Genomic DNA, 25,706 nt, shown 5'->3' with positions numbered 1-25,706 from the left:
ATCCTTCAAAGCTGAACGCAATTTAAAGCCGGAAAACTTTGGTGACCCCATACGTAGCCAACTGCATCACTTTGCAGATGCCAGCAAAGATGGCTATGGTACTGTAAGTTACATCAGGCTGATGAACTCCAGAGGTGAATGTCATGTAATATTCCTTTTGGGCAAAGCCAGAGTCACACTATTAAAGGCTGTAACAATCCCAAGATTGGAATGGACTGCTGCTGTCTTAGCTGCTAGAGTGGATGCCATGCTAAAGGCAGAGCTTCAAATCCAGCTGGATGAGTCTGTGTTTTGGACGGACAGCACGTTCATATTGAAATACATTAATAATGAAGATAGGCGGTTCCACACGTTTGTGGCAAATAGGATCTCGGCCATACGAGAAATCTCAAGCCCTGCTCAATGGAGGCACATTGGCACCAAAGAGAATCCGGCCGATGCTGCATCGCGGGGTATGAAAGTGTCAGAGTTTTTGAAAAGTCGGAGCTGGCTGGAGAGACCCAGGTTTCTCTGGAAGGCTGAGGCAGCTTGGCCAATAAGTAATCACGAGGTTAGGATGGATTCAGATGATCCAGAGGTCAGGAAGGAGGCCTATGTGAATGTTACTGTTCAGGATGCACCGAATGAACTAGCTGTTATTTGCTACTGTCAGCAGCAAAGGTTTGCACCTGAAATTTCCTCACTGTTGTCTAAGAAGCATAGTGAGCAGACAAAGTTCCATTTACAAGTTGGATCCCATTTTTGAAAATGGACTCTTGAGAGTGGGAGGGAGATTGAGCAAAGGAGCAATGCCGTCGGAGGAAAAACATCCCCTCATCCTTTCTAAGGAGCAGCACATCTCCAAGCTTCTTCTCAGGAACATGCACCAACTACTGGGACACAGTGGGCGAAACCACACACTATCTACACTCAGGAGAAAATACTGGATAACCAATGCCAATGCAGCTGTGAGGAAGATCATATCCCAGTGCAGTTATTGCAGACGCCTTAATGGCAGGGCCATCAAACAGAAGATGGCAGATCTTCCTAAGGAGAGAATTGTTCCAGATCTGCCTCCGTTCACAAACGTTGGGGTTGATTATTTTGGACCTGTGGGGGTAAAAAGAGGGAGAGCAACTTGCAAGAGGTATGGAGTGTTATTTACCTGTATGGCCAGCCGAGCAGTTCATCTGGAGGTGGCAAACTCGCTAGAAACAGACTCTTGCATTAATACAATAAGACGCTTTATCAGCAGGAGAGGTCAAGTCACTCACATCAGATCGGACAACGGAACAAATTTTATTGGAGCTGAGCGAGAACTACGTAAGGCTGTTGGTGAGCTGAATCATGAGCACATTCAAGGAGCTTTAATCTCAACAGGAGTTAAATAGAGCTTCAATCCTCCGGCTGGGTCTCATCATGGCGGAGTTTGGGAACGCATGATACGCATAGTCAGGTGTGTTCTCAACTCAGTTTTACACCAGCAGACACTTGATGATGACGGGCTTCACACGATTATGTGTGAGGTTGAAGCTATTCTGAATGATCGTCCGATCACACAGCTGTCTGACGACCCAAATGACTTGGAAGCGCTCACTCCCAACCATCTTCTTCTTCTGAAGGGACAACCAGCTTTACCACCAGGAGTTTTCAAATCTTCTGATATGTACGTGAAGCGGCGCTGGAGACAAGCTCAGTACATTTCAGATTCGTTTTGGAAGCGCTGGATCCGGGAATATTTTCCCTTACTGCAAGAAAGACAGAAGTGTAATCAGAGTAAACAAAGTCTGGCTGTTGGAGATATTGTTGTCATTATGGATTCCTCAGCCCCTCGTGGTTCCCGGCTTCTCGGGAAAGTGTTAGAGATTTTTCTTGATGCAAAGGGCATGGTGCGTTCTGTGAAGCTAAAGACTAAAAATTGCGTTATTGAAAGACCTGTGACCAAACTTTGCATGGTACAAGAAGTGTAAACTAAACGTCAATGTCAACTAAAATTTCCGATCAAAACGCCTCAGTAGCTTAAAGCATAGGCTTGGCTCCTACAACAACTTTCTCCATAATTTTGGAAAGCAATGGGAGCTTAGAGTTAGGCCGATAATTAGAGAGTTTAAGTCGGTCCAAGCCAGGTTTCTTTAACAAAGGTTGGACAACTGCGTGTTTAAAACTCATAGGTACAACTCCAGTAATCAAGCTGACATTAACAATATCTAGTATGCAAGGAGCCACTGTAGGAAAAACCTCTTTAAAAAGACAAGGGGGAATCACATAATTTGGGGAGCCAGTAATCTTCATTTGACCAATACTCTTTTCTAAAAGAGGCAAGTTAACAGGCTCATACTGGTTCAAAACAGCAGAACAGGTTACAAAAATGCCAGGGTCACACAAAGGTGGACCAATAAGGGCCCTAATGCACTCCACCTTGTAGATAAAAAAATTAAGAAACTCCTCGCACAATTTTGATGGGTTCTCAAAGTACTGTAGTTGTGGGACTTTAAGAACAGTTTTGATTTAAAGAACCCTAGGATTATGACCATTAGAAGAAATAATGTTAGAAAAATGCTTAGTCTTTTCAGCTTTTACATTTTTGATAAGAATACCAACTAATAATGGAATTAGGTGAGCAGGGGTTTGCGAGACAGAATATTTATTATTCAGACTAAGAAGTTATAAATTGATAAGCCTCATCAAACATTACAGTAAGAATTCCCTCCATGGGGGGTTTGTTTTGAAATGATTGGATTTGGAAAGAGAGAACTGGAGGGAGGGAGGAAGAGGGTAAGGAAGGGAGCGATGTTTGTTAACAGAAAGCATAGCTGCGTCATGTGACGCCAAGTCAGATTCCATGTATGTCTGACATATGATTGCAATAAACGTATCCTGATTCCTGATTTCTGAACTAATCAGCTGTTATGGTTCAGCTATGTGAGGCTGAGTGCAGCGCACGTGTGAACGTTTGCATGGCAACGGAGCACCTGGGAGGAGGAGGGGTGGAAGAAAGGAGGTTGTGAAATGTCCTTCGTAAGACCTGAATAACTCCAGGTCCTGTCAGACTGCACTAATCAGCTAATTCGGAACAGCTATGGCAGAGAGACGGCGATTTACACAGAATCCACACCTCAAACAAATGTCCCCTGGAGCAAAACTATAAAGGATATCCAAGAAATAATGTGATTTAGAGAGACTTTAACGCACACATCAGTGTATTTTACATGTCTCCATGTTTTAATTAATTAGTTTAATTTAAATGCTCTATTAGCAGTTTACAAAACACGTACATTCTGGGTTTTTTTGTTTGTTTTTTAATATGTTGGCAGATTTGTATTGGAGCCTATGGGGCTTGAGGCAGACTGTCTCACTCTCGGGTTCCTCAAGACAAAAGTAAATAACTGTGGGATTCCATACCCATATGAGTCTGACCAGCACAAGCATGATATTATTTTGATCCAAAAATGAAGCCTGAAAAAAAGCCTGAATATTGTGGTCGTGAGGGCAAAGGTGCCATTTTTTTTTACTGGATTATCACTGCTCTCACTCTAAATTTCCGAAAAATTCCAAAACTGCCCTCTAGCTCTCTACATAGAAACACATCTAAAACTCAGAAGAGGACTGAAAAACTAATGAAACAAAATTAGTGAATTTGTAAAAAGTACAATAGATATCATCAAGCTGTTTCTTTTATAAAATAGTTTAGACTTTTACATTTTAACGTTTAAATGGTGTCACTAGCTGAAATATTGGCAGCGCTAAAAAAGTTGAAGTCTTGAGAGGATTTGAAAATGAACTCTTATGATTTTAATCAATATAAATTCAATCATTAGAGCTAAAAAGCTAAAAAGTCATAGCACCCCTCTCATGAAGGAGTCGAACATTTTAATATTCGAACGGTCTTAATAGCTGAAGAAGTGAAGCAGTTAAAGGCGGAAGAAATAGAATAAGTTAAAATAAAGATTCGAAGAACAATACCTGGAATGCATTCCAACAATAACAGTTTAAACAGATCAAAAATTAATAAAGCACTATACAGAGGGTGGTTCATGGCCTGACCTTGTACTTAATGTATTAAGTAATAAATTAGGCAAAACAGACAGATGAAATTATAATAGTGCAGATATATAAACAAACTAACTTGTTGTTAAACTGGTGCAAATATTCAGTGCATATTGACTTTTACCAATAGGTGGCAGCAGCGCGCTAAAACTGGTGGCTACATCCAAGCCAGCTCCTGGATTAATCGAGTTCGCCGCAGGAGAAAAACATATGCACTGTTGTCCTGAAGGGAGTGTTTTGCATGTTTTACAGGTGATAAACTTCAATGAATAAATATATGTGGATCAAGAAAAATCCAACTTTGAGGGTGTTACATGTACATGTAACATCAATTTCCCAAGATCTTATTATATGAAGGTAAATTAATGTCAAAATCCAACGGCGCAAATCAGGTCTATGCAGGCTGGAAATCAAACATTCTGAAGCAAAAGTCTGTCTCACAAGAGCAAAAGTCATGCAAGCTCTTTGCTCGCTCAAGAAAATTGAATAAACATTTTTGCACTGTTCAGAATTTTTATTTTATATTTTATAATATGGGGGATCTTATAATGTCCCTATATCCTCAAAGGGGCCCTGACAGAAGATGTTTGGGAACCACTAGTTTAACTGAATAAGAAAGTGTCACTTGCCCATTTTGTCTCATTGTATTTCAACAGAAACCCGATTTATCAAACCTCAGCTATGTCTAGACAAGCTGTCCATCATGCCACCCAGCAGGACTATTTTAACACTAGCCCCAGTTTATCCTCTCAACACTACTTGTAAACTACAGAAGTGTGCAAATGACACATTTTCACAATAGGTCATTAAACAAAAATAACGAGAGGTATTGTTTCAAAATGTTGAAACAGTCTTCAGGATGAGGCTCCATGTGATTTGTCATATAATTAACCTATTAGCCCTACAAGCTAATGGCTTTTTTGACTTTCTCATTTCCTTGGCTAATTAAGGCCCAATTAGTTGAGTTTAAAATGCTGAGGAGTCATTATAATTTGGATTAAAAAACACTTTGACCTTCTGAAATCAAACACAACAGCCATAAATCCACCATCTATATACCTGAGCTCATTAGTTTTTAATAGAGCGCCACCCAGAGTACAAAAAAGAAAATATATATTGGCTCCTTCAACGAGTACAACCATCATTTTTGGAATATTTCTATTAATCAAAGTGTACTCAGGTATTTCAGAACACATATATTAGATTGGAGGAACTTGAAATTTTGTGTTTTTTTTAGATTGAAAACAGCAATTTTGACCAACTTAGGATAGCACTTTGAGCAAACTTCTTATCACGAATTGACACAACACATTATCCATTAGTTGAGTATGCTCAAAAAAGCTTTGCAGCTGGTTGCCTCCCTATTTTAAGTTCTCAGCTTTTTTTAAGAGTCAAGGAGTCTCACTAGTAACAAAAAAAATGTGTTGCAAAAGAACGCTGTGTCTCCTTCCTTACCTGTACGTAGTGCACCTCAGGGGTACACGCGGGTAACTGAAGCTAATTTTATTTTATTAAAGTCAAGGGAGTACTGTATTTGATGCTGTCAGGGATTAAAGGGATTTATATACACATGTTAAAATGGTATGCTGGTGCTCAAACACAAGGCAGTGCTATTCCCTCATTGTGTGATGCTTGGAATCAAACTTCCTCTGCCCTTAAACACACATACATGGGGAGCCTAGATAACAAATGAATCCAATTCGTTCCGTAATCATAACCCACTGGAACAGTTTCAGGATTAAAAAAAACAACACAAGGAGGCTGTTTGCTCCATGACCCGTTGAAGAATGTCAGGCTTCAATTCAAATTCTTGTAAATCTTGTTATTAAAAACGGTTTATAATCTGTATCTGTTCGGTCTAGAATCAACATTGTTCTGACAGCACACAAAATTAGTTTGCTCATTGGTTTTTGAGGAGGAATTAAGATAAGTTTGTTTTTCGAAACAAGACGGTGAAGTCTGCGCGAGAGCCGTCTCATTTCCCCCGAAGCTAGGCAAAGAAAAAACAGCGCAAATGTGTCTAACAGGATATTCGTATCCCTGGTGTCGCGTTACATCCCTTTGAGTAACGAGCACGGCGCTGACGAGCGGCTGTGCGTCTTGGAGAGGGCTGAGACGCCAGAGACGCGCAACTGCAGCGGCGCAGTCTGGTCGGAGATCCCGTCCAGCACTCAACGGCTGTCCGAACGGTTTTTGCGACAACACGCGACCACCTCCAATCTACACACAAGTCCTTCACTCGCAAACGATGGATCCCTCCTCCCCTCCCCAAATAGCCATGTTGGAGGAGTGAAATGGGAGATGATGCGCACCTTGGCCAAAATCCCGGAGCTTTTTTGAACAGCTCTGTGGGTGTGTGAGCGCGTCGGGCTCGCCGTTACATCAGGACTGCACTCGACAACTTGACCCGCTTTTCATCAAGTCATGTCTGATACAGAGCGATGGGCAAGTTTGACGACAACGAGAGGATAATCCTCAACGTCGGGGGCACCAGGCACGAAACCTACAAAACCACCTTGAAGACCTTGCCTGGGACGCGCCTGGCCCTACTTGCCTCCGACTCGGACATAGACTCCGTGCTGGATCAACTGCAACAAGTCCCCGGCTTCATCGAGTACAACGCCGGGACCAACGAGTACTTTTTCGATCGCCACCCGGGCGTCTTCTCCTACGTGCTCAACTACTACCGCACCGGGAAACTCCATTGCCCGGCGGATGTGTGCGGACCCCTATTCGAGGAGGAGCTCTCCTTCTGGGGCATCGATGAGACGGATGTGGAGCCATGCTGCTGGATGACTTACAGGCAGCACCGGGACGCGGAGGAGGCTCTGGACGTGTTCGAGCTCAACGTGGACAACGGGGAGGATGACGAAGGGATAGGGAAGAGGCTCGGCATCGAGGACGTGGCCTCCGACGGTAATGTCAGCCTGTGGAGGAAGTGGCAACCGGTGATCTGGAATCTATTCGAGGATCCCTACTCCTCCAGAGCGGCGCGGGTAAGGGCGCACGGCTGCGTCTGGGGCTCTCCAAACATGCACAGTAACCCCCTTCCTTACACATAGCTCCCCACCATGAATTCATTCACAGTTTAACCTACAATTTCCCAGAAATGGTAAATATAATATAATTGAAGTGTCAGAAAGTGTCAGAACCCATAAAACAAGGTGTTAACAACGTCAGGTTGGATGTTGACAGCTTGTTGTGCGTGCCTGTGCCAAAAGAAAGTCTACAGCCCAAATTTGTTGCACTCTGATGCTGTTTATTTTAGTGAAACATCCCATGTCCGAGGTTTCTCTGGCTTATATACGGCTCTATAGAAATGTCACTTCGACAGTCACAGTGTGATCAGAAATGCTCGATTCCTATCAACGCATAAGAAATGTCTGGGGCAAAAATGTGTGCTGCGTCTCATGCCAGGATTAAAAGAAATGTTGGTTTATATACCACATGTGGCCTATTCTGAGTTAGCTTTTCATCATTGATTTTTTTGGAATACTTGGGCAACATGTTCAAGCTGAAATGTTGTAGGGAGAATTAGTGTACTCGGAAAACAACAGTTGCAAATAGAGATATAGTGATGTAACGTCTACCTGAAGTCACACTGTGTGTGTTGTAATCAGAGTTTCTCCCCGCTATAATGACACAGATGAGCTGGCTGCACATTCTTCATACCACCAGCAAAAAGAGAGTAGAATGTGCAACGTCTTTCTCCCTCTTTATTATGTTCAGGTGGCTTTTTAAACAGGACTCAACTTTAAAAATTCTGATTTCATCTAGATCCAGAAAAAAAGAAAAAATGGATAAAGAACCCACAAACTGAAATGTAGAGTTATCCTGGATGATGGTCAGTGATGTGTTCGGCTCGATTCGATCAATACGTAGTTGTTTCGTCCTTTTCTGAATTCCAAAGTCTTTGTGCCATCTGGCTGTTAAACTAAAAGAAGGCATTTGTTCTGGAGAATAATGTATCACAATTTACCTTGCACCGCAGCAATCAGGGTTACACATTCCAGGTGGATGAAGGCAGGGATTTGTCTTTATTTGTGAAATAAATACAGGATGTGTACTTTTTAATTAGAAGATTCTTGCAGAGTGTAATATTTGAACTCTATTACCTAGATATTGTCCCCAAAGCTAAATTTGAGGTTGTGTTAAAATAACAGTTCTCCTCCAACTCTTATAGCAAATTTCACTGGTATTGTCTTGTAAACATATTTTGAACTAGTGGGGATGTAAATATTCATAACAAGTTCACTGACAGAAGGAAGCGGTTGGAGCCGAGTGCTTATGTTTACATAAATCTGTTTCAATGCAGATGTAGAAGCCACCCAGCAGTCAAATTCAGAAATTAAGTAACGCCACAGTTCGCTGCCACCAAAGCACACAAACAGCAGCATCTGTTGGGGTGCTCTATTTTGCGCCCTGATGTCATGTAGAGAGTAGTGTTGAATTATACTCCATGGAAATGGAAGGTGGAATTTCAGTCCTGTGATCCCATACCAGTGGAAAGTTTAATGCTTTACCCTGTGAGGAGGCTCTTTAATATCAGACAATCCAATGCCATTAGCAGAAAGGCTCTGAGTCATTTTAGATTATCAGATGTGCTAAAGACAACTTTTAAGTCAGCTTAATATAAGGTTTGCCGCCACTATTCTGTATGCTGTCTTCTTAGTTGGGTTCCCTTTACCTATATACACTATTGTAACAAGCCTTTCATGGGTCTGTTTCGCCAGGTAAGCATAAAAGGCCCTTTAACCAACTGGTTTTCCAGTGTTCATGTGCCAGCAGTCAGCGGGAGCAGACGTTTTTTCCCTGTTCTCCCACTGCTCTCAGTGCTGGTTCTTTGATCTGCATGCAGTGTGTGCTTAACAACGGCTGTTGCTGTCTGTTCACTTGTCTAGAAAGCATCTTCCTGTTTAAGATATGGGTTTTTCAAGAAAAGAGTGGGAGAACAGGCCTTGTATATGGCTCTGTGTGTAGATGTATGTATTCTCCAATGTGCTAATCTGTTTGTTTGTTCCTCTCATATCTCTGTAGTTGGCCATTGCTGGATTGTGATGGTAACAAAAAAAAAAACACTAACATCACCGTTGTCATATTTCATGTCTGCGGGGTTTATCTAGAGGTTTATCCAATGCCTGACTTTGACGTTCCCCTCTTTGCCCACACACACCTCACCATCTCCCACCCACGCATCTCCTGCCTCACCTCCCCATCCTCCCATGAACCCATCTGATATTGCAGCTTGCTTTCTTCCACTTTAGAGGTCAAAAACCCAAACTGTCTGGGTGCTGCCTGCTGCACGTCTGAAGATACACATCCAGGCTGCACGCTCAGCCGGCCTGTTGTCATGGCAACATCATCGCTCATCCCCACGGCCTGTTTTCATTGCAATCCGTCCGGTGCGTGAAACTGATTTCGGAAACCTGCCCGACCATGAACCCTTATTGCTCAATAACCCTTTGCGTGCTAGATTTTTTTTTTTTTTTTGTCAGCAATGCAAAAATCAGAAAGGGTGTTGGAGCATCACCAACACAACCAATCCATGTGTGCACGACTCTTTAAATGCCTTTTTCTTACTACTGTCAGATGTGATAGGTGGCAATGTGCCTCAGCGTCTTTACCTTTTGTTCTTGTCTAACCAGAGCTACAGGTGTGCAAGGGCCTTCCGGCCTCATCAGAAAGTCCAGTGGAATCAGGGTTTGATGTTACAAGAGGCCAGGAAACGTGGCTGATTCGCTGCGAACAGACGGCACAGCCTCGCTGAGCAAATTCAATCTGACGTGTAAACAGCAGCAGACCTGACGGGTATGAGAAGGGCAAATGGATGCCCGAGCGTGGGTGGTGACGGCACTACGCTGGGCATGTTTTTAGCTGCCGCCAGCCAAGTTAATCAGCCCTGCCAATCATCATCCTGTGCTGCTTTAGTGTAGTATAATAGCTCAGTGAGCAGGATCAGTGTGGATGGGTTAACACTTTTGGTTTCTACTAAGGTGAAATGCTTTTCCTCTCATCATTTGAGGTTGTAGTTGTTGTTAAGCGCCCATCACTCGGGTGTTCATACACTGCATGTTTGCATCTATCAGCCGTCAGTGCGGTGTCTGTGATGTCTTTTTTACTGGCAGTGCACTTCCATAAAACTCAAAAAATATGCCAACGCTGTAATAAACCACACTTTGACTTGAACTTGTTGCTGCTTGGTTTAGCCACTGCAGAAAATGAGAGCTCATGCCAACTTCATTGAAAATAATACAATAGAGTCATCACTTTTTCAAATGTGTTGATGTAGTGAGTGTCCAAACATACAGTTTTTATGTCTTTGTACTTATACAAAAAGGAAAGTGATGCCTATTGTATAGATAAGGCATTTCTCATTTGCGTTAAATTGTTTAAAATTCTTTCCGAAACTTTCGCATTTGATGTCAATCCGTTTTTTGGCGGAAACAATTTAAGAGAAGGTAGTCAGGAGAATGACGTACAAACACCCTAATACAGGGCTATTCAATTGGATGAGCAATGAATAAATGTTTTTTAATAAATTTGTTTGTGTTGGTTTTAAAATGTGTCATTACGAGCTGCTTCGCCGCTGAAATGACTGGCCCAACTAACCTTTCTCGATTTGAAAATCTGGCCCAACTGAATTTGTAATTGAATAGCGCTGTTATAGAGTTTTGGTTGCATCCGCAAACTAGGCTGCACCTTCCGGTTCTGAGGAGTGATTCCAACGCGAATGTGTCTTAAACTTGCATTTTTGTATAGAAGTCTATGAGAAAATGACTCCACTTATCTCTGCTAGATTGCCTTTGGTGCTTATATAAACAGGATGAAATGAATTCCTGCAATCAATTGCAGCTGAGGCCAATTACACCTCCACCTTGCACCTTTCTCTCAGCCACTCTCCCTCTTGGACTCCTCTGCAGCAGAGCCAAACTACACCCGCCACCACAACATTATACACATTAGTTTGTGCTCTCAAATGCTAGTTTTAAGTCTTCTTCAATATACACTCTGGGGTGCAAACATACTCTGGGGCTCTGATGAATGTCTTTAATGGACAAATTAATTTCAGGGTTTCCCAAAATACAGAACTATAGCTCAGTTCTCTGACTGAAAAAAATGGTGTTTGACGGTACCAGAGAACAGATTCCTCAGGATCAATAGATATGACAGCTTAAGTAATGCAATCAGAGGTCTTAGGAGGTCTTAAATCAGGCATTGCAATAATATATCCAAAGTGTTATTCTCCACTAACAAATGGATCGTATAACAATAGTTATAAAGTATTTTATTATTATTTAAATTTTCTTTACAATAACTACTAGGATAAAAAAGATTGGCCCTTTTAGAAAAAGCAAATGAAAAAAAACTTGGTAGAAAAATTGACAGACAGATGGATGTTAACATTTTATTAGGCTGTCAAAAATTGCTAACTAATCAATCGCACATTTTGAAATTCATTCATCTTGATTTATGAATGTTTTTGTTGTTGTTACAATGTTGTCTTTCTTCTAAAGACTAAATCTTACAAGTAATGAGTAATCAATTTAGAAAACATGTTTTTTAGACACTGTTTAATTGTAAATGTTATTTTAAACGCAAAACTACACACATTTGATCAAACCGGAGGCAGAATCCCACTGGGTGGAACTAGCTACTCTTTCAGCTAGCCTAGCAGCAACCTTAGTATAGCGGTGCTTTACAAAGTTGTACAAAGTATTGAATAAATATCAGTAAGCATGTTCAATACTTTTTCCCCGTGTAATTTAACATTATTACACATAACTTTATTTCTGAACTTCTTTGTTTTGGTGTATATGTACACTCACCGGCCACTTTATTAGGTACACCTGTCCAACTGCTCGTTAACACTTAATTTCTAAGCAGCCAATCACATGGCGGCAACTCAGTGCATTTAGGCATGTAGACATTGTCAAGACAATCTCCTGCAGTTCAAACCGAGCATCAGTATGGGGAAGAAAGGTGATTTGAGTGACTTTGAACGTGGCATGATTGTTGGTGCCAGAAGGGCTGGTCTGAGTATTTCAGAAACTGCTAATCTACTGGGATTTTCACGCACAACCATCTCTAGGGTTTACAGAGAATGGTCCGAAAAAGAAAAAACATCCAGTGAGCGGCAGTTCTGTGGGCGGAAATGCCTTGTTGATGCCAGAGGTCAGAGGAGAATGGCCAGACTGATAGAAGGGCAACAGTGACTCAAATAACCACCCGTTACAACCAAGGTGGGCATAAGAGCATCTCTGAACGCACAGTACGTCGAACTTTGAGGCAGATGGGCTACAGCAGCAGAAGACCACACCGGGTGCCACTCCTTTCAGCTAAGAACAGGAAACTGAGGCTACAATTTGCACAAGCTCATCGAAATTGGACAATAGAAGATTGGAAAAACGTTGCCTGGTCTGATGAGTCTCGATTTCTGCTGCGACATTCGGATGGTAGGGTCAGAATTTGGCGTCTACAACATGAAAGCATGGATCCATCCTGCCTTGTATCAACGGTTCAGGCTGGTGGTGGTGGTGTCATGGTGTGGGGAATATTTTCTTGGCACTCTTTGGGCCCCTTGGTACCAATTGAGCATCGTTGCAACGCCACAGCCTACCTGAGTATTGTTGCTGACCATGTCCATCCCTTTATGACCACAATGTACCCAACTTCTGATGGCTACTTTCAGCAGGATAATGCGCCATGTCATAAAGCTGGAATCATCTCAGACTGGTTTCTTGAACATGACAATGAGTTCGCTGTACTCAAATGGCCTCCACAATCACCAGATCTCAATCCAATAGAGCATCTTTGGGATGTGGTGGAACGGGAGATTCGCATCATGGATGTGCAGCCGACAAATCTGGGGCAACTGTGTGATGCCATCATGTCAATATGGACCAAACTCCCTGAGGAATGCTTCCAGCACCTTGTTGAATCTATGCCACGAAGATTTGAGGCAGTTCTGAAGGCAAAAGGGGGTCCAACCCGTTTCTAGCATGGGGTACCTAATAAAGTGGTCGGTGAGTGTATATTGTTGTAATGTGTAGCTCTGCAAAAAAATATATTTTCTCAATGATTGATCACAAAGTCTTCCCTCTCTATCTTACTGTTGGTATGCCTGTTAACGTTCACTTTTTGTACTGTCAATATTCAGCTTGTAATTGTAATGCTCCAAGTCCATTTGTAACAGACTATACCTTTTAATTTAATTCAAAAGCGTTGTTTAATTTCTAGCTATGAATTGTAAATTTCAATTGAGTACTCTGGTTCTCTTTCCAATTAGGTGACTTTGGTTCACCCTGGTGAAGCTGTCACAATACTGAACAGGCTAAACAGAGAACAGCCTGACAGGAGTTACTTCAAGAGCCTCTACCGCTCAGGCTCACTCTCTGAAACCACCGTCTGTAACGTCTGCCTGCGGCCAACCCAACAGCCTGTGTGTAACCACACTGACCTTCGTACCGGCGAACCTTGGTTCTGTTACAAGCCAAAGAACCTGAGCTGTGATACCAGGATCAACCACTTCAAGTTAGCATTCGAGCATAACCTGCCAGCCAAGGAGGAGAAGCTCTTTCAGAGGTGAGTGAACAGAAAATCATGAGAGGCTTAGAGATTTGTGACCCCAGGGAGTTAACATTGACCCTATAGTAATTTAAGATTTAAAAATAATACAAACACTACTTTACTCTCCATTTCCACATTTGGAAGTTTTACTATCCGGGTTTGTTCATGTTTACGTTTTGTTAGCTTGCGCCTCTTTCCACAGCAAATCTTGCATTCTGATGCAGCCAACTGCATAATACATTTGGTGCTCATTCATGGCTGCATACTGAAAGATCTTATATCGTTCCTGTAACACGCTCTGAACATCTCCCACTTTCTACTCTCTCGGCACTCCTTAGCAGCTCACTTCCGTTGCTCTGAACAGTATGTTTGGTCAATGGCACTATGGGTATTTTGTTGAGTGTTTGTCGAGACGCAGAGCGGAGCGAGTGGGCGGTGATGTGAGGCTTGACCGTGTTCTGGATGTAGACAGGACCTGGGCTCTGTTCCTCGAACGTGTCTAAACCGGGTTATATCGGATCATTTTCAGGATAAGATGATAGATCAGGCTTTTTGGTTCCACCAAGCAAGTTTGCCAAAATCACCACAGCAACAAATCCAAAAACAACATATAATCTGATTGTTTAAAGTGGTCAGACAATTAAAATGAGCCTACACATTTTCCAACACTTGGAAAACCTAAATAATGCCATTTGATTATTTTTAATTATTACTCGTCCACAACGAGTTACACGTTCCAATACTTTGCCGGGCTTGTATTTTCTATAGCCCAAAATCACAAATTTGCCTCAGGTTTTACAGTCTGTACACATGCAACATCCTTTGTCCCAAAACCCTGAATTTTGGCCCTCCTCGGAAGTCATCTGCGTTCACGATGTCCTGCTTGTCACCGGAGAAAAAAAATAGGCTCTTCCTTTAAGTTTATTTGGTGTTGTACTGTTAAATAATCCTGGTTTTGGTGATCAGCTCTTCCACTTTCTGAAGTAAGGCGTGCACGTGCAATTATCCTGATGACTAACAAGATTGTTTGAGCATTGATCCACCTTTGAGGTACCAAAAATTGCCCAATATCAATTATCTTGTTAATTTGAGCTGGCTTATTTGATTGACTTAGTTGAACCACGTACGAGGAATAGGGCCCTGATCTGGACAGACAGCGAGATCTTCTTTGTGGCAGTGGCAAGAAACAACAAGTCTGTGACTTGCCACAGACCTGCCATTGCTTGCCAATGCCACAAGAAGGATGTTGGCCCTGCTGCTCATCTATTGGCTGCACGTTACCTAAGTACCAATGTTTTGAAACGAATGCAGGCAGCCACTGGACGGGCGTAGGTTACTAAGGTGAGAACCTGGTACGGAGACAAGGGAACGAAAGAGGAAAGTGAAGGGGATGAAGATGTTGGGTTCTGAAGGCCGAAGGGGAGACCAGCTTCCCTTTGTTCTCGTCCAGGCAGGATACGGTGAATCAAAAGTCAACTAGCTCGGGTTTTAAAAATCAAAAAGTATTTAATAACTAAACAAAGAGTAAGGCCTACAATTACAAAGTGAAATAAAATTGTGAATAGTGATATATTTCGCGAAATAGAGATTTCCCCGGCCAAGTCAAAAGTGACTCCTCAGGACGGCTGCAGGAAAAATCTAACTCTTCTTCTCCCGGTTCGATGATTCAAAGGCTCCTGGGGGGGGTGGTCTTCTGGGTGTATTCGAATGTCATTGGCTCCATCCTGGTCCAGCCTTTTCACACCTAGGTGTGAACTGCCACGTGTGACTCTGGATCCCCCTCTCTGTCTCTCTCTCCCTCACATTCCAATGCATTCTCTTGTAAACATCTGGCTTTATGCCTCAAAGAGTGAAAATAACATCATATACATAGTTTGTCTTCATCTTATAACTAGTACACTTCAATTACAACACAACATATAAGATCACAGTACTTAATGGTTTATCACAGTTTATCTGGTGCAACACATTGCCTCATGCGGCTGTCTTGCATCCAATTGCTAAATTAATACCTGACAGGAACAAAAACTCCTACCAAAAACCCTCTCTGGGGAAAGGTAGGAGAAATCCATTTAGGTAATCCAGGTTTTAACATTACATCATGACAGGATGTTGATGTGTACAGTATTTATATGATTTATATGACTTTAAATTGTTATTGACTATAATACATTCACCTCATTTAACATACAAATGTAATATCTGCTAACATCACACAACTACAATTCTATACTAAACATTGATACATGTAACATACTTCTCACCGCTAGGGGTGCACTTCTACTTAAATCCCTAACAAAGACGAAGTGGATGGAAATGTAGTCACAGAATGTAATCACACAATAAAATAAAATAAAAAGAGTATATAAAAATCTTGATAAAAGCAGCATAACTCATGTAATGTTGAATCACCTCTGAGGCTTTTGTTATAGTGGTTGTTTTTTCTAGATTTAACTATAATTAAATTACTTCAAATGCTTTACGTTTATTTGAGTTTTCGTACTAAGTTTTCAGACATGTTTTTTTTTCCCCGCTTCTTTAGTGGTGTTAACCTGAAAGTCTCCATTCAGGCTACAGGACCTTCTAACCTTGCTGTGTTGCCAGAAGATGGTATAATTTTAAAGTTTTTTAGTTATATCTAATCTCTCGGGTATAAGGATAGTCTATTAAAGCTTCAATCTTTATACCTTAGTTTTGTTTTTTATTGGGATAAACCAAGCCTTATTATGTTCCTCTCAGGTCAGCTGAAGGTGAAGAGCAGCTCTGTGACATCTCTCATCTGGTTATTATTACCAGGGTGTGTGGCGAGCACTGGGAGGCCCCACAGTATCTCAATTTAATACATCTGCCATCACGCAGTGTCTGAAAGGCAAAGCAGTTCACATGTATGGAGACTCCACAGTGAGGCAGTGGTTTGAATTTCTCAACGCAGCTCTACCAGGTAGCTGATCCAATGCGTTTCTAGGGATTGTTTGATTTTGTTTTGACTGCAGTTTAATATTTTTCCCATGTCAAACTTTCAGGTCTTAAGGAATTTGACTTACACAGCCGGAGCGACGTTGGACCTTTTATGTCCTTGGACAATGAAAACAACATCTTGGTGAGGTACCGCTGCCACGGTCCACCTATTTATTGGCCCCCTACCCCAACCAGCGAGCTTCGTTACATTGCTAATGAGCTAGATGACTTGAACGCAGGCCCCAACACTGTGGTAGTCCTTGGCATCTGGGCTCACTTTACCACTTCCCCAATGGATTTTTACATCAGGAGGCTACAGAGCATCCGTAGGGCGGTGGTGCAGCTGCTGGACACAAATCCCGGCACACTGGTCATTATCCGGACTGCAAACTCCAGAGCTTTGACCCTTCAACTTTCCCTAATCAACAGCGACTGGCTTTCACTGCAGTTTGATAAGGTGCTCAAAGCCATGTTCAAAGGACTGAAAGTTCATCTGATCGATGCCTGGGAAATGACCCTGGCCCACCACCTGCCGCATGATCTTCACCCACCACCTCCCATTATTAAGAATATGGTCAACTCTATGTTGTTCTATATATGTCCTCAAAAACATGGTTAGATGTTTGTGTTTTGGGGGTGCAGAGTGTGTATTTGAGCACATGATATTGTTATCTCAGAATTTCCAGCAAGTGTTTCATTTTATTCCTTATCAATAAATGCTCAGACCACATCACAAATTGCCCTAAAAGGCCTTTACAATCTCCACACATACAACATGGATTGTTCCTAAGCGAGGGTTGCGGGACAATTGTTTGCATGTTATTATAATCTAGAAAAGATGCAGGCTTCAGCTTCTACAAATGGTATTAATTGAATGAAATATGTTTGGGGAGGTTAGCTAGAACATATAGCATCACATGTCATGTCTGTTGCTGTCTGTAAATGTTAGTAACCAGCTTCTTCCTCACTTACTCCACTGAACCGTGGACGCCCACATGACTCCAGCCGGTCCTCGGGTCAGCCCTTCTCATCTGGACAGGAGTGAGCAATTCACTTTTGTCGTCATGGTCACTCTGGATGTAGTGCAGAAATAGAAAGTAGTTTAACTAGTCCGCACTCCATCTTGTACAGAACATTTGAGCATTGCTTTTTAGCAATGCACAATTGGGTTTTCTCAGTTTTGAAGACAAATTTGGAAATATTGATGCATTGAAACAAAAATGAAGAGAACATTTCATTCCTGTTGCAACATGCGTTGACCCATTACACATTGGTCCTTGAGTCGTTCTCTATGATTTGCTGGCTAAAATTGAACATTCCATTTCTAAATATTTAACATTAAGTGCAATTTTTGTACTTGAGATGAGCGCTTATGGATGAACATAAGTGAAAACACTTTTGGCATGACAAAGATTTCTTACCTGCAAAGGTAAGGATCCACCATCCGACTCTTGTAATGGTCAAATATGTTATAACAGTGTTATGCTAAAAGAGTGATAATTGTCTGAATTGAAGTAATGTGCGAAAAGCAGGGTGATTCAAAAGTTTCCATTTGCAGCTGTGTACGAAGAAAGGAGGGCAGTCAAACATACTTTAACACATGCTTGGACAAAGGAACACCATCTTTACCGTGGTTCTTATCTCAACTTGGTTTGCAATTTTTCATACCTGCCACTAAGGATGGCCTTCATGTGTTTGTATAAGAGCTCAGTGTTTGTAACTTCTCGGAGAGGCCATCTCCACAGAGCACTGTAATACGTGCTTGTGTATTTGACCTCCTGCTTGCAAGCAATAAATGGACTTTTACAACTTTGATCATTCATCAATACCCTGTTTTTCCTATTAGAAATAAATGTTTATTGTTTACCGTAGGCTAAATGCATGTTTCAAAACTAAAATAACATGCGCATTTAGCTCTTTTATAAAGAGAAAAATCATTTACATGTTGCACTTGTAAAAAAAAAAATCGTATGCGTTTGCCACTTGTGTACAGTAAGCCCATGTAAAAATAAAGTACAAAAATATACAAATAAGTGCATTACTCAGCCACAACATCATGTCTCCATACTGGGTCAGGCCACAGGACTTCATCCACATCACAGGCCACATTTCTTCTGGCCAGGCAACGGGGGAAAAAAACCCTGGAATGGCATATCCAGGCTTGGCTATGTCTATGTCACCACAGGCAAGTCCCATGGCTTTCAGGAGATTTACCCTGGTGTAAGGTTGGCGTTCATATACCTTCCACCGCCATGAGGAGAAGAATTCCTCGATGGGGTTTAGGAAAGGGGAGTACGGTGGAAGGCAAAGATTGATAAAACCTTGGTTCGTATTGAACCATACTCTAACCAGGAGGGCTCTGTGAAAACTCACATTGTCCCAAACAACAACATAGATGGGATGCTCATCCTGCTGCCCTAGCAGAGCATCTCGCATGTGATTGAGGAAAATGAGGAGCTGGTGAGTGTTAGCATGATGGTGGACAACCCCATGATTGCTGATGGCAGCACATAATGTGACATTGCCACCGCGCTGCCCAGGAACACCAACAATGCCCCGATGGCCAATCACATTCCGGCCTCTCCTTCTCCTTTTGGTGAGATTAAACCCAGCTTCATCCATGTAGATGTATAGTTTTGTAAGTGATACGGAAAAAGTGATTTAGGCCACTACAGTAAATCACGACATAATAATCAACATTGAATGTGTCAGGATATATGAAAACCTGTACATACTGGAATCTTGGCTCTTTGACTTTGTCTGAGTTGCGATCAAAGGGAACTCCGTATAGCTGCTTCATTTTCTGTTACTCTTAAGGACACGATCAACAGTAGAGAAGCGGCCACGGTTGATACCCTCAAAATTTACATGGTCCTCAATGATCTTCTGTCGAATTTCACTCAGTTTAATGTCATTGTTCTCACGCACCATATAAACAACTCGGGTCTCTTGGTGTGGGGAGAACATTCCTGTCCTCCCACCCCCATGTGGCAGTCTTTCAATTCTACAAAAAGAGATCATGGAGTTACAAAAAATATACATGGAATACTATGCCTACAAGCAGTTAGACCCTCCATTACAATACTTCAGTACATTAAATGTACGTTAAATGCACAAACATCACTATTAATTAAATTGACGATGTACCTGAACCTCTTCTATGTCTCTACATTAAGTGATTAACCTCAAAGTATTGTATGTATTGCGGCTATACAAGATCCAACGGACCAACTTGTTCAGAGGCCGCGGCGGGCTAAGTTGGGGGAGATCAACTTGTCTTATGCGCATTGAAGAATCCAATTTCCACACACTTGATCCCGTTCCTTTGGTTTATTGCTCTCCACATCTTTTTAGACTCAATAGTCCTTTTAAATGCAAGGCAGAGCAATACGTTTGGATACCAGGCTTTAAATGAATTAATGCGGTGTGCGAAGTGCAGTATACAAAAGAATCGCCTTCCCCCGTCCTCACCCCACGGCAAACTGAACCCCCACAGGTGTCAGGTAGGGTTAATCAAGACTTCCAATCGCGCACCACACACGCCCACCGCCACACCCATGTCCCATGATAACCAATGAACAAAAACACAAATCAATATAAATACCCATAAAGTTTAAGATTTATGGGAAGCAAAATATATAAAAACATTTATGCTCTTACATTCCGGCCCCTAATTATGCTTCAGACCATGATTACAAAACAACCAAATATGTAGGTGACAACAATTTTGGATCTAGAACTCCTGAGAATAATCTTTCAATACATTTTGTATGTTGTGTTACTCCCTTTATTCATCATGCATACAGCTCATTAATCTTCTGCTTCCTGAAGAAGACATAACTTAGTGATGGGTCTCTCCAAGAATCCAGTTTTTGTTTTGACACGAACTCTGCGGACATTTCTGTCTGGATCTGCTTCCACAACTCTTCCAGTGAGCCATGAATTGCGTGGAGCAGTGTCATCCACAATGATAACTAGGTCTCCAGGGATGAAGTTCCGTTTGATGGCCTGTCGCTCCTGAAGTAGAGGTAAATATTTCCTCTTCTTAGCATACCTCCTTTTGAGGCTCAAGGCACGCCGCATTGCCACATTCCTGTTGGGCATCTTTGTGTCTGCTTTTCTCAGGGGCAAGCCAATGCTGTAATGCCCATAAACCAACTTGACTAACTCCTTAACCGACTTCATGAACTATCTTCTCTGGATAAGCCTGGCTGCTCATCTTGAGCACATTCAGGGAAGTCAACTAGAGCTGCAACTAACGATTATTTTAATAATCGATTCATCTGTCAATTATTTGTTCGATTAATCGATGAATCGGATAAAAAAAGAAAACATTTAAAAACATTAATTTCCAACCCTTTATTGAAAAATAGAACTGACAGTGCACTTTCTAAATATGTTTTGCACCAACAGATTGCTCGAGGAACATCCCTAAGTAAGCAAATAAAATGGACTAACACAAAAAACATACACACATCGCATGTATACTTTACAGCCGCCAAATTAAATATATTAGGCACAAAAAATATTTAGATTACATTTTTCCAACATGTTTAAGTTACTGAATCATCGCCGTGGTGCTCCCGTGCCAGGCCTTGTCGTTTTTGCATATCTTACAATCAGACATGTCAACCCTCCCGAATTTCAAAGCCCCTCCCGAAAATATACCGGACCGACCTTTCTCCTGATTTCCACCCGGACAACAATATTGCTGCACCATCCGTCACTGGGCGCGCCGTTTCAGACCGAACAATAATAAATGTTACACCTTGAAGTCAAGCGCAGCAATTAGAACGGAAAAAGATGAGACTGGCCCTGCAAAGAAAACCGCTAGCCCCCCCCGTTGCCCGCTAGGACCCGCACCCCCAGTGTGAAATATTCCCATACCTGGGAGGATTTAGGTCGCATTGGTTTCTCTTCCTCCGCATGTTTCAGAACAGTATTACGGGTCTCTCCGATGGTCTTTCCTCTGACTCAGCTCTACTCTTTATTTATTTTTCTTAGCAGTGCTCTGCTGGGCGGAGCTTTTTTTCTTCTCTGTTCTGCTGCGCGAGCGCTCAACTTTTTTTTTTCTCTGCTCTCTCTCTTTTCTCAACTTTCTTTTAATACTTAAACATAATAGTCGCGCGACACAACGAATCGATAATGAAATTCATTTCCAACGCTTTTAATAATCGATTTTAATCGATTCGTTGTTGCAGCCCTAAAGTCAACCTTTGTCTGCTGATCCCATAGATCATCAAGTGTGAAAATATAAATCCTGCTGACAGTGGCTGCTCGTTCGACGCAGGTGGAGTCATCAGTGCAGCCCCCCCTCAGTGGACCATTGTCTGCACCGCGGATGACCTCCCATGGTTCCAAGGCCATAGGAACATTCGTCCCAATGAGCAGGTCCACTTCAGAGTCAATTTCCGTTAGCTTCAGATCCTTTTTAGATGTGTCCATTTCAGAAGATCAAGCATGCATTTCTGTGTTAAGAGCTCTGATAGTGCACAGAAACAGTCCGTGTCCAGTCCAGTCATCTCCAGGTCCGTTACAATGTGGCTACTGACAGGGCTGGACTGGGACAAAAAAAGGGCCCTGGCATTTTTGCTCAGACCGGCCCACCACAATCGGTCGGACACAACCACCAAACAGTACACTATCCTTGCGGTCCCTGTAGATATGCATATCTACTGTTCCGTTCCCCAAAACCCATACAAGCCCATACAAAGCTGAGAACTACTGTAAGTGCCATGGACCAGTTTACAATTGCAAGTATAGGTTACTTTGTTTTGGACCCCATTGACTTCCATAGTAGGAAAAAGGAAGTGAATGGGGTCCATCAACTGTCTGATTACCGACATTCTTCAAAATATCTTTCTTTTTGTTTAGCAGAAAAGAAATTCATACAGGTTTGAAACAACTTGGGGGTGAGTAAATGATGACACAATTTTCATTTTTCGGGTGAACTATCCCTTTAAAGAGCTCTTTAATATGACACCAAACAACATTTACCTCTAATTGTTGATACTTCCCATAAAAACCTTAGAATTTAGAGTATTCACTTGCCGTAATATTGCATATTGATGATATTGGAAATTCAGATGAAACATTAGAAAATATCTAGTTAGTTGAATATACAGCTTTCAAAATGCAAAGCGGGTTTTTAACCCCCAAATAACATACATTAGCTACCTCTTCTAACGTGTAACTCGTTGTGGGCGAGTAATAATTAAATAATCAAATGGCATCATTTAAGTTTTTTTCTAGAGAAGAAGGCCCTTATGAGTGTTAAATGTTTACAATAGAATATCTGACGTTGCAATTGAATAAGTGAACTCTCAACTCTGCTAGCTACAAAAACAGTGCAAAATAGCGTATGCTTTGTTATTTGACTTCAGCTGAGTGGCCATTGCACTAACTTTTAAGTGACAATTTGACCAATGACAACCCGATACTCAGACTTTATAATAGCAACAACCGACAACGATTATGTTAGTTGCCTTATTATAATATTCAATAATTTAGGTAACTGTTAAATCGTCGTCATCTTTGTTGTGGCCCAGCCAGGCCCACACACTATCCTCGTGCACCGCCCTGATTAACACTCCCTCCCTGTTCATGTAGCTACCTGCTTGCTTACCGTTTCAATGACACTCTCCTGCTCACTCTGTCCCTCCTTGACTTCACTGTCAGACTCAGACACCTGCTGCACTTTCTCCTCTGCTGCCTGCGAGCCGCAAGCACCGCTATCGCTAAGGCTAGTCACAATTTTGATTTGTCCCGTCCGGGACAGCTCCAGTCCCGATTCAAATCACAGGCTTCTAAGTCAATGACGCGCGAAAAACTCCCGGTTGTTGTGAAGTTGTGACGCATCAGACCAGTGTGCGCACGGGTGCCGGGTGAGAGCTGTCCTATCTGTTGAAATGAGCAGTGAGGCTGAGTTCCCCCCCGGTCGACAGATCGAATTGGGTCGCGGCATGTCGTTTAGGGGTAAAGGTGGGTCCCGGAGCCAGACAAGTTGAGAACCACTGCTCTAGACTATACATAATGGACGATTAAAGCAGTCTTGCTTACTTGAACTTTATTAGTGTGCAGTCATTAATACTCTGCCTCAACGTTATCCCGTCCGCTTCGCGTGTGCGGTGTGACCTCTAAATCCGTCCCCCGTACAACAGTACTTCAACAAACGATCCTATTGTCACATGGAGCTCCACCCACTCGTCAGTGGTTGCAGCTGGATTGAATCTTTAAAAAGCCCAGTTGGAACAGCCCAGGAATCTCTTCTCTCCGTTCGGTTTTGGAGTCTGTATGGCTCTCCAGTTTGTGTGTACCCTGTGTGGGGGGAATACCCCTTAAAAGAATTCGTTGTATGACTTTTTTTTGTTTGTTTGTTTGTGGAGAAATATATATTTGTTCTAATTATCTTGTTTTCTCTTGTTTTTCACAGGGAGTTGGGGAGTAGATTTAGAGCTACCCCGGGGTTTACATCACCCGTAGGTTTACTTCTGTCTAAACACACTAGTTAGACCTCGGCGGATCACCAACTGTAAGTAAGGGCGCCTTGATCGTGTGATGCGACTCCACTACTTTTGTGTCATTGGTGGCCCTGAGCAGAGGTCTGTCATGTTCCCCTCCCTTTTGGGAGCTGGAGTGTAACACAAACATATTGTTGAAAATGTTCAAAAATGCATCCCATATCCATTGCAGCGATTACGATTGTATAAGTGAGCACTACGTCACTGCCACGTATGAACCTACCTTAGTGTCCTGGATGTTGGTGTCTCACCGCTGAATTTTTTGGGCTGAATATTGTAACCATGATTTTTTTTGCGGCTGAATATATTTTAACAGTGAATATTTTAGGTTGAATTTTTTGCAGTATTTTAATGTTGAAAAGCATTCAGATACATAATTTCAATGCATAAATATTCAGAGCTAGAAATTCAATCACCTTTTTATTTTAACCCCCTGATGACACAGATTTACTTCCATACTTCCGACGCATTCTGTTGGACATGATTCAGAGGATACAGAAGAGGAATCTTCTGAGTCAGATTGATCCTGTTCAGTTGGACTGTCACTGCCACCTGGACAATAGTCTGGTTCGTCATCATCAGAGATTTCAGACTGAGTCCAACCCTGTTACTGCCTCTCCATCATCCAGCATCTGTAGACCATTTCAGCTGTGTATAGCAGCCATGACACCTTGGATGAGGAAACATACATTAATGTTTTCAATAGATCAATATGTAGTTATAAAAGTATTTTACTTTTATCAAGCTTTTATTTCGTTTTCATGGACTACATTATATATATATAATCGAGTTCTAGTCAAACATTTTTTTAAAGCAGATGAAGAGGAGCAGCTGTAGTTTGTGGTGCTGCTGAACTTTACTGGTTTACACTGACAGGTGTAGATCTAATTTGTATTCATATTGGATGGAAGAAACACAAAACCCTTTTTTTCACTGCAGTGAACATTTCATTCAGGGCTGTTGTTTCATTACACTAGATTAGCTTTTTAATGGTTTCATAAAAGTAAGAAGTTGGATACAGTAATAATTAAACAGTTAATATTTTACTTGAAAAGGCTACATTCCACCATTTGTCTTCTTGGTACTCAAACATCAAGAGGCAGATAATTATAAAAATAAAATTATGCCTGAACCTCTTCCGTGTCTCTATATTATTAGTGTTTAATCTTATAGTATTTATGTATATAATATAGTGATCAATGAGGCTACATATCTTAAAATAGGTGACATCATTAGTGTTCAATATCTATGATGCAGCGATCATAGAATTGTGCTACAGTTAGATTTACATTTTCAAACAATTAAATAAATAGAAACATCTTCAAGCGTACACCAGCAGCTGACCAGACATTACATATTTTACAGAGAAAAATATAATAATTCATATCCGCTGTCGGTTTAGAGTCTCGATGACAATCTCATAGTTAGTTGTAATGTACAATGATAGACAATAACAAGCTGCACTCTCTAGATACAGAGAAGACAAAGTTCAATTAAAACATTAATTTATGAATCTAAACTGTCCTCAAACAGACGTAGCGGTACCGGTGTTACACCAAAATCTGTGACCCATCAGGAACTGTGACCGCAGTGCTAAGGGGAGGTAACATTGCTCGCAATTAGCCTAATGGTCAC

At 41.7% G+C, this 25,706-nt stretch overlaps 1 protein-coding gene and 1 pseudogene across 1 annotated transcript; both read left to right on the top strand.

Moving 5' to 3' along the window:
- Positions 1-6,105: 6,105 nt before the first annotated feature.
- On the top strand, positions 6,106-7,089 carry LOC134107824 (potassium voltage-gated channel subfamily C member 2-like). The gene has a single exon (XM_062559679.1). The coding sequence runs from the start codon at positions 6,468-6,470 to the stop codon at positions 7,086-7,088; it is 621 nt and encodes a 206-aa protein (XP_062415663.1). The 5' UTR covers positions 6,106-6,467; the 3' UTR covers position 7,089.
- Positions 7,090-8,741: 1,652 nt separating this feature from the next.
- Positions 8,742-18,544, top strand: LOC119211036 (NXPE family member 3-like; annotated as a pseudogene).
- Positions 18,545-25,706: the final 7,162 nt, after the last annotated feature.

The sequence above is a fragment of the Pungitius pungitius genome, chromosome 20 (assembly GCF_949316345.1).
Source record: "Pungitius pungitius chromosome 20, fPunPun2.1, whole genome shotgun sequence".
Taxonomy (NCBI): Eukaryota; Metazoa; Chordata; class Actinopteri; order Perciformes; family Gasterosteidae; genus Pungitius; species Pungitius pungitius.
Note: the sequence above shows the minus strand (reverse complement) of the source record. Positions and strands in the feature narration are given on the sequence as shown.